At 44.7% G+C, this 16,742-nt stretch overlaps 1 protein-coding gene across 1 annotated transcript; it reads right to left on the bottom strand.

Moving 5' to 3' along the window:
- Positions 1-11,029: 11,029 nt before the first annotated feature.
- On the bottom strand, positions 11,030-12,056 carry LOC136496930 (uncharacterized). The gene has a single exon (XM_066492709.1). The coding sequence runs from the start codon at positions 11,687-11,689 to the stop codon at positions 11,306-11,308; it is 384 nt and encodes a 127-aa protein (XP_066348806.1). The 5' UTR covers positions 11,690-12,056; the 3' UTR covers positions 11,030-11,305.
- Positions 12,057-16,742: the final 4,686 nt, after the last annotated feature.

Raw genomic sequence — 16,742 nt, 5'->3', positions numbered from 1 at the left:
CACGGAATGACCCCTTTGCCTCTAGTTCATCCAGAATGCTCAGCGGTCCCGATGGAATATGTCAGTTCATCTTTCTCTCTGTTGGGTCAAAATAGTCCACTATCTCTAGCTTTTAGAATTTGAATCAACCTTTCTGTTGCTCTTTCGAGTTTTGTGCCATGGACGAGCTTCCCGGTGACTGGGTCCAATCCTCCCCCATGACCTAAAAACCAACGCTTTGTGCGTTCAGGCCACGGTGCTGATTCAGGTACGACCCCCTTGGCAATAAGGTCTGCTTCTATTTTTTACCACTTGGGAACGGAAGTCGCGTAGCCACCTGATCCCATGTTATGGTGGTATTGCTTTTGTCTGGAATTCTCTTGGTTCCTTCTCGTCCGTTCCGCACTCTCTTCTAATGTCTTGTACTGTACAAATTCCTCCCAGTAGGGCCTTGCCTTCGCGATTGGGCCCTTATCGTTCCAATTTGGAGTCTTGTTCTTCTTGACGTATGATTTGTACAGCTGCTTCTTCCAAGATTGGAATTGGGTGGCCATCTTCTTCATTGTCTAGTGCCTAACTCGCTCCGTCAACCTTTTGTGGGTGATGTCTTCATGATAATCATCTATTTGGAGCGTGAAATGTGCAAGAACATCTTGCCAAATCAGCTCCTTGTCCTTATCAGAGACATAACTAATATAAGGAGCATTGTTATTTTTTTCCATTCGCGGGCATTGATCGGGAGCTTGTCCCTTACAAGGTACCCACAGTGGTACATGAATTTTTGTGCATATTGTCCTAGTGGTTCGCCTGTAGCCACGTTGAATTTTGAGATGATGTAGCGGCCTTCCAACGGCTTTTTGGCCCCTCGAACATTCTTTGTGTTCCCCGTCGTCGTCGTCGATCCAGACGGCTATGTACGCATAGAAACACAAAAAGTATTATAAAACGAAGGTTGATCCAGTGGGCTACATGTATGCATAATAAATAAATGAGAGCTAGATATTGAGAAATATATACCTCGCCGGAATTATCTTCATGATCGAGATTCAAGAATTGACTCCCGTCGTCTTTCTGCTGGTCATTATCAACATCGGCACAATGTTCAGTGCCAGCGTTGATAATATCCATCATTTCCGCCTCCAGGTCATCGTCTCTCGGGTCGGCCATAGAGAGCCTAAACAATTATAAAACAATAATTACGCAATTAGGGTTTCATAGATATTTCATACATATTTCGGGGCGGTGGAGCCTGCGCGGGGCGGCCGGCCAACGTCGGTGGCCGGGGAGGGTTTAGGGTGGTTTAGGGTTTAGGGTTTAGGGTTTAGGGTGGTTTAGGGTTTATGGTGGTTTAGGGTATAGGCCACATGGTATCAGAATATAACACAATTAATTTTATCTTCTTTCTTTCTTTAGCCAGTATGCCATCTTTGATTGTATCGAAACTTTTACTTTGAAAGCCTACCATAAAGCATACTAAGCAATTCTACGTCTTTGTAAATGAAATCATCTTCAAAGATGGTAAACAATTAACAAGGTAGGCAATGCATCAAGTAGGTAACATTTGAATTAATCAACTTAATGCAATAGGTAACATAGGTGATAAACTTTTTAAAGTAAACAAGGTAATGGTTTAATGCATAAACCGGGGCTTGCCTTCGTTGACGATCTCGGGTTCTGGATCAGTACCACAATTATCGAATCCCGAGACAACCGGGGATTCTTCCACAACTTGCTCAACTAGAATCGGTTCACTCTCGGATTCTACACGAAATAATAACATATGCTTTAACATGATGATAATGTAAACATGATGCTTTCATGGTGCATGAAATATGACCAAAACAAGATCAAACCCAAAATCTAACACTTAGGGTTTGCTTTTATCCATTTTTGAATTAATTTGGAAATAAGCTCAAAACAAACTTGTTTCAAATGACCTCAAAATTTTATGTAAGCTTCCTCATGACAAATTAGTGTACCAAAACAAATTTCATAATTTTTGGAGTTATACAGTGGCCTACAAAAATCATGGAAATTACATTTATCAATTAATTAACTGAATTTTTGAACATTAAAAATTTATTCAAATTTCAAGTTTCATATTTTTAAACCATAATATAACATGTATAGAAGCTACACACAAATTTTTAGAATTTTTGGAGCTATAATTATTTTCCTATGAATTTTCAAAGTTGCTGCACTATTCAAAATCCAGAAAATAAGAAATCTCCCTGTTCTCTCTCCCTCTCTCTCACTGACGACCCGGGCCCGCATGTCAGCGACCCAAACAGAGCGCACGGCGGTGCTGCTGACTCTGGCCGACCAAACTCACCGGCGGCGAGGCTCCGGCGAGACGGACCGCACCAGCATAACCAACACCACCCCGCGAACTTACCCCAACACCTAGAACAGCAGCAGACGCACCAGAGAAAGCTCTACGTCAGCCATGGCGGCCACGGTGGCAAGACACACTCCAACGTGACTAGGCTACGACTGGGAAAACGATCGAGCTTACGAGCAATAGGATGTCATGGGGAAGGCGCGGCGTCGGGGGCGTCGGGACGATGCCCTCTGGTGAGGAAGAAGGCGCGGCGTCGAGGGCGGCATGGCGCGCGCGCGTGGCGTCGGGTGCGGCCGGGGGCTCCTCGGTGACGGGCGCGGCATCGGGGCTACTCCGGCGAGGTGGGCGAGCCTCGGGGTGCCCTCCGGTGAGGAAGGCGGCGTCGGGGGTGGCCGGGGAGGCGAATCAGCGGCGGCGGAGCTCTAGGGACGTGCTGAAGACGAAGACGATCGATGAGGAGAAAGAAAGAAGGGAGGCGGCGGTTTATACGAGAGGAACCTTTAGTCCCGGCTCCATCCACCATTCGAGACTAAAGCACCTTTAGTCCCGGCTCCTACCATCAGCCGGGACTAAAGAGGGGACCTTTAGTCCTGGCTCCATCCACCGCACGGGACTAAAGCACCTTTAGTCCCGGCTTCATCCACCGTCCGGGACTAAAGGGGGGGCCTTTAGTCCTGACTGTTGGAAGGAGCCGGGACTAAAAGATTTTTTGGCGGACCGCCAAATGCAGCCCACCTTTAGTCCCAGCTGGTGGCAGGAGCCGGGACTAAAGGTGGGCTACATTTTCATTTCCCGCCAACTTTTAAGCAAATCAGTTTATTTTATATATGTTTTGTATTTAAATGTTTAAGTCTTATTATTTGTGCAGTAAATTCAATACTAGGCATAATTTTTTTTAGAAAAAGTAATAAACTTTATTTTCATTTACTGCACAAAAAAAATATGTGACCTAAACTATTGTGTTTTTATTATAAATGTTGAACATAATGCAACTAATACTCACTATTTTTATTAATGCAAAAATGTAGACTTTAATTGAAATTATTAAATTTATTGGTTTTCGACAGGAAATTAGTTTTCACGTAATTGTAACGTAAATCTTTAGGTTCTTCATTAATCATTGTATAATTAATCGGTGAGTTCGGGCACAAATTCAATTAAAGTTAAAAAAGTACCAAACCACCTCAAAAAAAATCTTAAACTTGGTGGTGGCTACACACAGGGCATTTGTAGTCTTGAGAAAAAGTTTGAGACCAATCCGACACTGGAAAGCAAATAGACCTCAGAATCCCAGAGAACATGTATAGATAGGGTTCGACGAAAGGTTCTATATACCTCTGTGAAGCACGTCGACTCCACCTATGTTGAAATGGCTTAAAAAAATTTTGACAGTCATTTACACCCAAAATATGGCCCCACACAAGATCTTAGGTTTTTCTGATAATTATTTTTATTATTACATTTTTCTTTGTGCCGCGTGAGACGAAATACGGCGAATTACATATTCAAAACAATATAATTTTGCATCAACCTCCACAAATATTTGTCTCCTAGGGCACAAGAGACCATTTGACAAAGTTTGGCACCATTCCGGATCTTTTCGGGGGTGGACTCAGTTCAACGTATAATTAATCGGTGAGTTCGCACGGAAATTCAATTAAAGTGCAAAAAGCACCAAACCAGCTCAGAAAACTCTCGAACTTGGTGGTGGCTTCACACAGGGCATTTGCAGTCTTGAGAATAAGTTTGAGACCAATCCGGCACTAGAAAGCACATGGACCTCAGAATCCCAGAGAACTTAGGTGTATAGATAGGGTTCGATGAAAGGTTCTATATATCTCTGTGAAGCACGTCGACTCCGCCTATGTCGAAATGGCTTGAAATTTTTTTGGCAGTCATTTACCCCCAAAATATGGGCCCACACAAGATGTTAGGTTTTTCTGATAATTATTTTTATTATTACATTTTTCTTTGTGCCGCGTGAGACGAAATACGGTGAATTATAGATTGAAAACACTAGAATTTTGCGTCGAAATACGGTAAAATAAAACTTAAAAACTTATGTGTGAAAATTATATTTTCCCCCTAAAATCTAAAACTATTTTTTCAACAAAAGACTCTAAAAATCAAAGTATACTTAAGAAAAGAATATAAATGAAACTAATAAACTAAAACTATTTGTTTATTTTAATGACTACTGGTGGAAGCTTTATTCCCGGTTAGAGGTTATAACCAGGAACAAAGAGCAATATTTATTTCCGTCTAAAGCCTCCAGCTAGGACTAAACATTTAGTCCCGGTTAGTGGCTCTAGCCGAGACTAAATGTCGATCTTTAGTCCCGGTTATAGCCTCTAACTGGGACTAAAGGTTTGTCTGCCGAGCCAGCAGCGTTGGGCAGCGACCTTTACTTCCGGCTCGAGGGTATAGCCGGGATTAAATCTCCTTCATTCCCGGGTTCAAAAAATGCCGGGAGTAACTCCGAAAATGGTGCCGAGACAAAAGGTCTGTTTTCTACTGGTGTAAGTAAGTGTGCAGTGGAGTTAAGGATCTCGGATGGAGAAACGGGCAAAACAAAAGTTATGCAACTTTGTAGTTCACAAGTTTTTTATTTGAAGTTGTTATAATGTTCCTCCATTTGATTCACAAGATTTCATAGATGTTAATACCAACTAAAGTCATATGTTCCTTAGTCATAAGTAAGCATGTAGTGGTATTTAAAAATCTCGGATCAAGAAGCAATCAAAACAAAAGTTCTAGATTTCAAAAAGTTACGCACCTTTGTAGTTGACAACTTTTTCATTTGAAATAATCTATCTACCAAAAATTACGTTTGATTTCTTAAATTTAAAATTCGAATTTTTCATACGGAGTCAAGTTGCACCTGCAAGTAGCCCAATGAAAACGGGCAAATAGGACAAGAGAGCCAGAATATCTCGACAACACAACGGACACGATTCCTAACTGTAAACAAAAGCTGACGTGACCAAGTTTTTAGTGTGAAATGTTGTCGGTTTCTGCTTACACGAGAAACTTTTTTTTGAAACAAAACGACAGCGCACATCGGCCCCAGATGGCCGATATATACCGAGAGTATGCAAGACCATGCTTAGATCCACGTCCACCCAGCTAACTATTAGCTGTGTTTGCAAGAAAAAACTAACTAATAACTAATTGCGAGCTAGAAAAAACTATTACCTGATGATCCAAATAAGTCCTCAATTATTTTTTAAGTAGCTAATCTATATAAGCCATATAGATAGAACCCACTGAGAGTCGTCATCATCATCATCGTATGATATTTTTGGATAGGTGACTTATTCACTGTACATGGGATATTTGTAGGGACGGCTCAATCACCAGCCGCTCCTACAAATAGAAACACCGGGGGCCACTGGTGAGTGAGCCGCCCCTACAAATCAGGCCCATTTGTAGGGGCGGCTCATATCACCCGCCGCCCCTGTTGTTCCATTTGTAGGGGCAGCTGGTCTCTGGCCTCCCGAGCACGTCACTGTAGGGGCGGCTCCATCAGCAGCCGCCTCTACAAAAAAAAAAAAATCGTGCCGTTGTTACAAACCTTTTTTTCACGTAGTGTATATTGCATATTTGTTTTGAATTTTTTTTTATATTTAGTGAACCCAGCTGTAAATTCGTGGCTCTGCCTCCAAGGTCCCCATCTGTAGGGCGGCACAGGCGCTGTCATGGCCGTGACGAGTGGGAGCGCCGCACCAAGAGATCAGCTTCCTGCTGCGTGGAATCGGACGCGAGCGTGCCGTGCCCTGCTGCGCGAGTCCCGCAAGATGGCTACATTGGCGACTGCGGGCCATGCGAACTACTCTAGGACGCAACGGGAGTTCCCCGGGCAGCCATCGACGACTGTGAGCCATGCGGACGAGGAAGCAGCGGGAGCTTCCTCGGGCGTCATCGCCACTGGATGGGGAGGCTAGCGGTGGATCTTGCCGTCCTTGGCTCAAATCCATGAGACGAGTGGCGGCGGAGAGCCCTCGGTCCACCGTCCTCAGAGTCCTCTGTCTCCTGCATTAACTAGCTTTCTTTGTGTGAGCTTTCCATGATGATGAATGCGTTTCTAGGCAATTTATTATCAGCCTGTTCGCTTGCTCGTAAACGATCGTAAATTTTCAGTCGGGAACAGTGTTTTTCTCTCACACCAAACTAACCAGCAGTAAATAATCCACGATACGATACGGCCTCCCGAACAGGTTGTACTATCTCTTGTAAGTTCTCGAGGGCAAAGGAGCAATGTTGAGGCCTTGTTTAGATGCAAAAAAATTTGCAAAATGGCTACTGTAGCGTTTTCGTTGTTATTTGGCAAATAGTATCCAATCATAGTCTAATTAGGCTTAAAAGATTCGTCTCGTGGATTTCGTCTAAACTGTGTAATTAGTTTTATTTTTTATTTATATTTAATGCTTCATGCATGCGTCTAAAGATTCGATGTGACAGGGAATGTGAAAAATTTTGCAAATTTTTTTGCAAACTAAACTGGACCTGAAGAAGAGAAACGAATCTTGGCACTTAAGAAGATCGAAAGATCATGGATCAATCGGTCTGTTGGTGGCAGCCTGGAAGTTGGTGTTGCCTTTCTCTCCACCATCGTTGGTGAAGGACAAGGAGGCCAAAAACTGAGCTAAGTGACTTGCGAGCATTCGTCTTTTCTAGCCTTCAGGTGTGTGTTTCTGTTTGTGGTTCGTGAGGTATACGGCACGTCATAACTAATGGAGCTTTGGTTGTATATAGAACATGTTTACTATCATCTCCCCTTTTCTTTATATGTAGCAAATGAAGTTGTATCATATTCTCTTTTTGGTTTTGGAGGCACGTTACTGTCATAGTGAGAGCTAACTGTATATGTGTGTTTTCTTATGTCTGACGTTGTTAGCTATGATGGTAGTACTAAATTGGTTAGTAACTTCGTTCCTTGCTATTAGTTTCCCCTTAAAACCAAATGATCTTTCTCCATAGCTAAAATGCATTGTTGCTTTCTAGATCAAAAAGGCCCTGACAGACCAACTGATTTTACTAATTGACTGAAATTTAGTGTTTATTTTTATCGAAATCAAATAGGCAATGTTTCTCTCAAAAACAGGAACCACATTCTATTACAGTGTAAAGTAAATTTGAAAAATGTCCATTTTTGTACAAAAGTACAAATATCTTTCCCATACTATATAGTTGTGCTTATGTGAAAGTGTACCTCAAGATAAATTTGCACACTCAAGAACCGCATTTCATCACTAAAGGAGACATCTATCTTTTCTGGTGAATACTGTTGTGTTGTGGTCATTGGAGATAGTTTTTCCTCACATGGTAGTGTTATTAGCAAGCATTGAATTGTGACTATGTTACTCATGTACATCATTAAAATATGAAATCTCAGAATTACCTAATTGTTCTGAAGTAATTGAGCCCTTCATTTTGGTTGCACTATATTTCTAAAAATAATAGTTATAGCCATTTCACCATTTCCGGAAGAGTTGAATTCTTTTGTTTGTTTCAACATGGTTCCACTGATCATTCCCTGCCCATTTGCCGACATTCATTTCTGGATGCATTTTTTGTCTTTCCCAGTTACCAGGGTGATGATAACAGAATGAAGGATGTACAATCTCAGGCCTCACGGGTAATCCAGAGTTTTAAGTATCTGAATACAACACAAAAATTTGCTTGACGAGATTGTCAGTATTGGAATGTGCACTAAGCAAAAATAGATAAAGATCCTGCTGAAACAGGAAAAGTGAATAGCAAACCCAATGGTGGGGGGCTGAAAACAAGATTGTATCTCCACAGGAGTCCAGTGTCGATGCAGCAGCGGAGCTTTCAACTACTGAGAAACAAGTTTTCTTTTTTTTTTTTAAAAAAAAATAACTCCTTAGAAACAAGCGCTCAATAATAACATGATGAAACTTATTGCTGTCATTATATTCCTGGTTGGGCGCAATGGCATGTATTTTCTGTATGGCAGGTATACATGCTGATGCATGCCGATTTTCAAATCAAATTGTATAAACCAACCAGTTGTAATTTTCTGGGAAACAATGTGTGTTTCATTGGCATGCCTTGCTTAGTTGCTATCTGCATGATTGGTTGGCTTCTTTGCAATGTGAATTCTGGTATTGGCATCTAATCTGTATGGATAGACATAAATCATATATGGTCTACAAAGACCATAATTTATCAATAATATAGATATATATGAGTTTTTTCATATGTATTTTATATGTTTATATTATTTCTTCCCAATAGTACGCTTGTAGGGCGCCCGGAAGGGCGCTTTCTTTTCTAGTTGATTTTATGGAGCTTCCCAAGAAGGACGACCTGGAGAACGGAAAAGGCAGGTAGGCTTCAGTGATAGAGGGGACTGTGATATACTGTCCTAATCCGCTTCTGTGGAACCATGATTGGGGACTAAAATATGAAGACTGAGGAATCCTTTTTAAAAATTTCCAAAGGAGTTGTAACATCAACCTTTCTGGATTGTTATCTCTGAATCACCTTTTAGGATAGATGTAGTGGAAGATAATAAGAGACTCTTTTCCCACAAGTGGAACTGAGCAAGCTACGGAAATTTCCATGCTTCTTCCGGATTCTGATTCTAACTAAAGACACCAAACAAAAGTAAACCAGAATGGTTCTCACCAATTATTTGTCCACCAAATAGTTCTGCGAGGTAGAGTGCAGATTAAGGTCCGTAGTTTGTTGGATTCTGCTCCAGGTCCTTATTCTTTTCTGTTTCTTGACATGGCCTGGAAAGAACTCCTCGCCCCGCTGAAGACGTTTTATACATGCGTAAAATGAATGGAGAGAGCGAATCATACCCATGTCGCGTGGCTTGACCCAGCGGTGCGAGCATGATATCACTATCGGGTTGTGGATTGACCCAGCAGTGTCCTATCTTCTGTCTTCCTTGTCCCTTCCATAGTTCCATCCCGAGGATACCTTGCTGGAGGCACCAGTTAAGTCCCAAGATCAAGGCGAAGTATGAGAGGATATATAAGGGAGAGGCAGTTTGGTCTTTCCATGAGGTTTATCTCGTTTTTTTTTCTTTCTTTTAAATTGTTTATTAATCTCTCACCACTTAGCATATATCTTCTAAAGTGAGTGTAAACGACCGATTCGATTTCAAAAAGTGACGATAAACCAAAAAAAAATATATGCTGCTAATTGCAGTGGAACAATAAGGGGAAAAAATAATCTGCATGCCTAATAATAGTGGGATCAGATTTTAGCCATGCATTTAGTATGATCCGTTCCTATACTGAGACAGGATCGTTGCCACCTCTGTGATGGCGTGAAGAAAGAGAAGACAAAACGAGGTTTGGATGGAATCATTTTGATCGTCCCCCTCTTGTGGCAAAGTCGCAATCGGAGACTAACCGAGCGCACGCACGCATCATGGTCATGGCCAGCGAGCGAAGCCACGCGCAAATTAGACTGTGGACAACTGCACGCATGCGTGATGGGAGCAATACTGCACCTGGACAGCCGAGCACAAAGGTTTGGAGAAGTTGATCTGATCGATGTGGAGCTGCATGTTTGGTGCGGGTCGGTTTCAGGCAGGGGCGCATCACCTAGCCTAGCTCTCAGGCCTCGATCAGGATCGGATGTGCTGTCAATTGTTGCAGGAATATTTGTATTTCCCATTCTGTTTGGATCTGCTAATTTTAGCTTTAGCATGCTAATTCTAAACACTTGCTAACAAGTAACAACCTCTTTGTTGCTAATTTGTAGCGGTAGCTAGCACACCTTTTATCACTGACCAAACATGTGAAGTATCGGGCCTCCAAGTCCCAAAAGGCATTGAAGAACACAAGCCATGCCAAGGGCCATCATCCTAGCGGCCTGTTCTTCTCCAAGGTGCTGTATGGAAGATCGGTCCCTATCAGAGCAGAGGTGCAGGTTGAGTTCGTGAATCATGAACCAAGGGTGGTGTGGATGAGGTTCATTCGGTGGAGATTGCCATGGCCAAGTAGGTAGGTTGCTACGTCTCCTTAGGTGCTGTTTGAATCCCATCAGATCCTGAGAATCCGGATAAAAAGAATCACAACAGTTTTATTGGAGTTAAAATCTCCAAAATCTAAACCGTTTGAATGAGATACTAGGATCCTAGACTCTCTTTTTTTCTATCCAGATTTTCAGAATCCAAATGATTCAGAAAGGGGTCTTAGTTTTGTTTGGTTCATAGAGTGTCATTTGTATTTACGTATACTCGGGGACTGTCAAAATTTGCAACTCCGATCGTACGTTTTATTCTTTTTTCTGATAGCAAATATTGGAGTAACATCACATCGTGCTTTTAGGACCATTCGGAAGGTAAAGATTCTCGTCATGTCGCCCCGGCCCCTAGTGGAGTCCGGCGCACAAATGTGAACGGGTTCCATTTTGATTCGTGCGTTCACACGCACATGCCTAGCTTAGTTCACTGTCCCCTCCGATCTACACTGAGTGGAACGATAGATGAACGGGATTGCCTAAATTTGTCACGGTTTGGGCTGGGATGTTGCAACGCAAACTCTGATGCAAGTAGAGATAGCATTTGTTCTTGGTACCGAGTACTTGTCAAGGTTCTGATGCTTTTGTTAAGCAAGAATTCAGACATAGATCGCCGGCGCCAAGATATTGGCAGTCAGAGAAGAGTAAATCTTGGCATGAGCAAGACAGCAAAATGGAGAACTCAGAGACGAGCTGTGTGTAGTATATCTAATCTTGGCATGCAAATATAGCATATTTCAATAAATTTGCTAATCAATCTAGTGGGCTAACATATATGCTACTACAATCTCTCTGTAATAATTTTTTTTCCATCCAAAAAAGAAGAAGCTCCGCGCCGTGATTCCTTTGTGCCAGCAGGTCGCCCGACGCACAGAGCCGCGCGCCTTCGTCGATGATCCGGGAGAGCCCAGTCGAGGAGAGGCGAACGGACGAGGCGTCGGCGCCGGCGCGTCGCCGCGACGGATGGTCGCCTGGTGGTCATCTGGAGGAAGTCCGGGCGGTCGGTGCGGCGCGCGCGGACGTGGCGATCCTTACGGGCGCGCGGCGGCCCGTCCCGGACCCGCCGCAGCACCGGCACGGCGTCCGGCGCGTGCCGGCGCACGCCCCGCACCCGGACCGGCCGTTCTTCTTCCCGCGGGCCGCCCCGGCGGCGTCGGACCAGCGCGCGCACAGGCGGCACTCCTCCTTGCCCGACCCGCCGCACGCCTCGCAGCGCGGGGCGCCCCACCGCAGCGCCGGGCCGCCGCCCCCGGGCCTCCACTGAGCGGCGCCCTCGGAAGAAGATGAGGAGGACCTGTTGGCCATGGCGACGCCCGCCAGCATCCCGAGCCCCGCCGACGCCACCGCGATCGCCGCAACCATACTGACGGACCGGGCGGTGCTTTGATTTCTTGGCAAGCGCCTAGGCTCTTCCTTGCGCTCCTGTGCTTGCGCTATGGCTTTCTCTCTGCTCTGGCTCTGCGGTGGAGTGGAGCCGGCGGGCGAGGAATTTTATAGAGCCCGAGCGGGCGCGAGTCACCCGGCCGACGACCCGTCAAGGCGAGGCTGCTGCTGCTGCCGGTCGCGGCCGGGTGGTGGGTGGCCTTTGCCTGCTAGTGGCCGCCCAGTGGGGGAGGTCACTTGTCGGCGCTGTCGCTTTCCCAGTTGCCTGCCCTGCCACTGCCACTGCCACCTTGATCGCCTGCCCTCTCGCTCTCCGTGTGGTGGCTGCGTTCTCGGAAGAGAGTGGCAAAGGAGCTGAGGCGGTGGGGCTTCAATTAGCGCTGCTGATTGGTTGGCAACTTTGGAAGGAGACAGATTCCTAGGGCCTTGAGAGACGAACTCGCTGGGTCGGGTGCCGTTTTCGCTGTTGGCATGTTTGGCTTAATCCTATATTCGGTTTGTTCGGTTTTTTTTCTTTAGCCAGAGTAGTGTTTTTTTTCATAATAATTCAGTCGGAATAGTTTTTTTTTCAGTCAGTTTTAGGTAAGTTTTAGACCAGCGAACGGGGCCGTTGTCTTAGTGAAGCCAACCTTTATTGGGACCTCGCGGGCTTCAGGCAGCTAGCTGTGCAGGTTGTTGCCTTTGGCGGTCGTCAATTCGTCGCAAACTTTGTATCTTGTGTGTGTGAACGGGTGTCTTCCTTGCTTGGTAATCCCTGGATTATGTGGAAGGACTGTAACTGGTTTGGCTATGCTCTTTCTTAATGAAACGAACCTATACATGTGTTTGCCATATATGCTATCCCTTTGTTTCTCTACTTTTGACCGCAGTGGTGGTGGGTTATCTGTGGTGTCATTATTTTTCCTTCCAAGCAGCTAGCGTGTGCAAGTGGGATGGATGCCCGTACTTGGACGAAAGAATAATGACGGTGACATGAATACAGAAACAAATGATGGAACTTTAATTTTGCTTAGGATGCATGCAAACCCTCTATAATTTTGTTGCGGGACATGTATCGTTATAATTATATTATTATCCCGACGACCACAGGGCAAGTCTTCGACATTTTTCCAGTCCTCCGGTAGAAGCTTCTCACGGCCTTTTAAAATAAATAAAAGTGATTAAGGCATGCAGTTGTTTCATTAAGCTCAACTTGACAGCAGATCTGGTGGCCTGGTGCATCCGGAAGAGATCTTACCCACCCAGGATGCAGGAACGACCTGATTGACCTGCTGCTACCCTGACCGGGGCGACCGTACGTAGCAGCTACTACTACACTAACTAAGGTCACTGAGGTGAGGTACATTTTGCTTTGAGGACTGGTAGTGGTATAAGCATAGAAAAGTTACTCCACTGCGCAGATGGTGCGGTGAAGCCAACTTTGAGTGTGTGTGGTGGATCGCCGCTGCTGCCCTTGGCGTGGCGACTCAACCAGGACTGGTCAGCCGTCAGCCGTCAGCCGTCAGCCATGCAGATGCACGGGCACGGTGAGTGGCTCAGTAATCGTGGCTGCGGACTGCCGTGGCCGGCCGGAGAGTGGACCGGAGACCAGCAGCCAAAGCTGGCCGGCTGGCCCCCTGCTCTGGTGCTCCCATCCAGCGTGCCGCGCGCCGTGGGACAGCGACGGCGGCTCACGTGCCCATCCGTTGAATTGAAAGTTTTTTTTTTTTTGACAGCACGTTGAATTGAAAGCTGAACGAGCCACCACCACACACACACGACACATCTGCGCCGCTAGCCACACACACACACGACACATCTGCGCCGCTAGCCACACACACACACGACACACACTAAAATTCAAAACCTTTCAATTGGCAAACTCTCTTAAGTTTGCAGGTTTCTGTGAAACAAGCCAATGGAAAGGTTTCAAATTTTAGGATTGTCCCTGATTGCTTCACTTCCTATCCATGTAACCATGTATTTACAATTTCTTCACGCTATTGCCAATTGCCATTGACAACAGGTACAACTTTCAACCAAAGAGCGAAAGCAAACCTACTGGATGCGAAATCGTGAAACCTAGAACTTGCTCAATAGTATACTTACGTTTGATTTATGAGGAAATTATTTCCTTGGCCTTAAAAAAAGTGTCTCTTAATTTTTTGGACCTTTTATTTGGTCGAACTTGCTTATTTGGCCCAGAATCAAGTTTGATGAGATAACGGGGTTAAGTTGTACGCAAAAAAAAAAACTATTTTGCCCCTGGCACCGAATAAAAAAGATCAGCAGCCTATAGATGCACTGTATGGGTTTTTCATGTTGCTTAGTATCAATAATTTCCCAAAATGATGTAAAATATTTTTTTGAAGCATGGAATCACTATTTTTTGTATATATTTGCACATGACCCACACTAACTATTTAAGATGCATATAAAATCTTCAATTATAATCCAAGTGCACTACATACGCAAAAATAAGTTGACAATACAGAAGATGTTCAAGTTCACATGACAGCATCATACAAGAACAAGGTGTACAGAAGATGTTCAAGTACTGAATATGAGCTACTTCCATATAGCCTGGAGGATATTTCTCTACCACTAATTCTACAAAATCATTGAAATTTGTTCTATCTGAATCCACAACCATCTCAAACCTAAAACATTTAACATCCTTCCTACGAATCTTACTGTTGCTGTTGGCGGTCCTTAACTCATACTTTTAACCGTCAATACCCGCATAAAATCCACTAAAATGAATATCAAACTTAGTGATAGGGTTTATAACTAACGAATTCCATAAGTTTTGGTGTTCATTCATATTACAGGAGGGCATCTTTGAAATGCATGGAAAATACATTCAAAGGGCGCAAAGACACAAAGCATACCACCATATTCCAGCCAAGCAATAGAGCCCAAGGGGGAGAAGATCCACTACAGGGCCAAATCAGGGCCCTGACAAGAAAAGGACAAGCCCATACCAAAGCAAATCACCCTAACTCCGTGCAAAACCCACATGGGCCAAGTCACAATGATCAAGGGAGACAACACAGCAAAGACGGGCGCGTTTGGACCCAGCTAGAGTGCGCCCGCACCACCAGCTGGCCCAAATGCCGCCATTTTGCGCGGACTTCCTCCAACCGACATCCCAAAGGCAGTTCACTAGGTGTCGGGCAGATTCAATGTACCTAAAGGGTGGTTTGCTCCTTCCATATGGGAATGGGGAATTTTCCAAGGAACCCCCCTCTTCTCCACCTATAAAAGGAGGACCTCTCCCCCCTCATAAAGCTTGCCTTCGCCGGTGGGCGGGCATCAACCAGCGGGGGGTCCGCTGGCGACATGCAGGCCGACACCGATGAAAGCCCTAGTTTGATTTTGGATAATTGATGAAACATAAGACTAACCTTTGATCTAAGCATGTGAATTAGATAAGGTAGTCCAATCCAAGTGATGGAGCATGGTTATGAAGTCCATGGAGATGGAGATGGACATGTGTTGAAGATGATCAAGCTCCAACTTGAAAAGAAGAAAGAGAAAAACAAAAGCAAGGTTGATCAAGGCAAATGTATCAAATAGGTCTTTGTTTTGACACTCAAGACACCATAGAGGGTGTGAGTGTATTTAGGATCGATAGCCGTACTATAAAGAGGGGAAATCTTTGGCTAAACAGTTTATCGAGTGCCACTAGGTGACATGATTCGTGCATATGCATTTAGGAACCTAGTGTGCTAATCTTAACCCTTGTAAAATGCTTTGAAAAATGGTAACACACGTGCACACAAGTTCTACACTTTGTGGTTAGCAATATAGAAGCAAGGGTGAAGTGGTTGTGGACTTAGAAAAAGAAAAAGAGGAGATGGTCCATGACCAAACGCTGGCCGCGGGGTGACCGGACTCACCCCGGCGCGTCTGGTCAATTTTAGGCGATGGCGCTGCTCTGGCCGAGAGCAAGGAGGAAGGACCGGACGCTGGCTCAGGACCGACCGTCGCATCCAGTCACAAGTTGAAATGCAGTGAGATCACACGATCGGACGCATAGGAGGAGCGTCAGGTGATCGCTGACGTCAGCCTTGCCTACATGCGCAGAGAAGAGGAGCAAGGACCGAACGCTGGGTGCATCAGGTCGCCTCTGACCTGATGCGTCCGGTCAATAGGAAATGCCTCTAGAACGTCTCTAGAAATGACCGAACGCTGAGGGCTTGTGAAGCAGATCTTGGCACTGTCCGTGTAGATGATGGCTTTTACGATGCTTAGGAAACGTCCAACGTGAGCCCTTGGATCAAACCGACTTAAAGAACGACGTAGATGCAACCTAGAAGGTGGTGGAGAACCTACATTCGAAGGAGGGCTAACAGGTGGGCCTAGTCAGTCAGGCGGCCTATAGTTGGGGCCGATCGGCCCCACCTGGTAGCCTCTACCTCTCTTCCTCGGCACGGAGTCCTCTCGAGTTTTCTAGAACCTTCTGGTGTTCGTTTCGCTGCGGATAAGCGCGATTAAATCTAACATGTAGATCCACCTTGACAGTTTCTAAATAAACCCTGTCACCCCCTGGCATAATTGGAGAAGACAGAAACCCTAATCATCCTTAGAGCTCCACCATATTCTAGGACATGGCTAGTTAGGCTAGGTCTAGAGGGAGGCAAGCAGGCTTCGCTTGGATTCCCGATCTTGTTAAGAGCATGGTTTGGTATAATCTTTGTACCCCCTCTCTTTTGTACCTCTATTATTTTTATATGCTAGTTATAATTGTTATGATAACATTAGTATCATCTTATTCATGTTCTTCGTTATAATGTTCATCATCTACTTTGATTATATGCTTAGTATAGTTGGATTATCATCATGTTCATGCATAAGTTCGTATAGCGCTCACTCTAAGGTACCATGGGTGAGTGGTTGACATTATGTAAGCATGGTGCTTATATGTTGTTTACCTACAGATACACCCTATATTCTGGGTCATATTGTAGATCATGGATGTGACACTCCCATTGAGTCCTTCGTAGTCCACGCCCCGAATATAGATGCATGTAGGGTCCGATTACGAAGG

Source organism: Miscanthus floridulus, chromosome 12 (assembly GCF_019320115.1).
Source record: "Miscanthus floridulus cultivar M001 chromosome 12, ASM1932011v1, whole genome shotgun sequence".
Taxonomy (NCBI): Eukaryota; Viridiplantae; Streptophyta; class Magnoliopsida; order Poales; family Poaceae; genus Miscanthus; species Miscanthus floridulus.
Note: the sequence above shows the minus strand (reverse complement) of the source record. Positions and strands in the feature narration are given on the sequence as shown.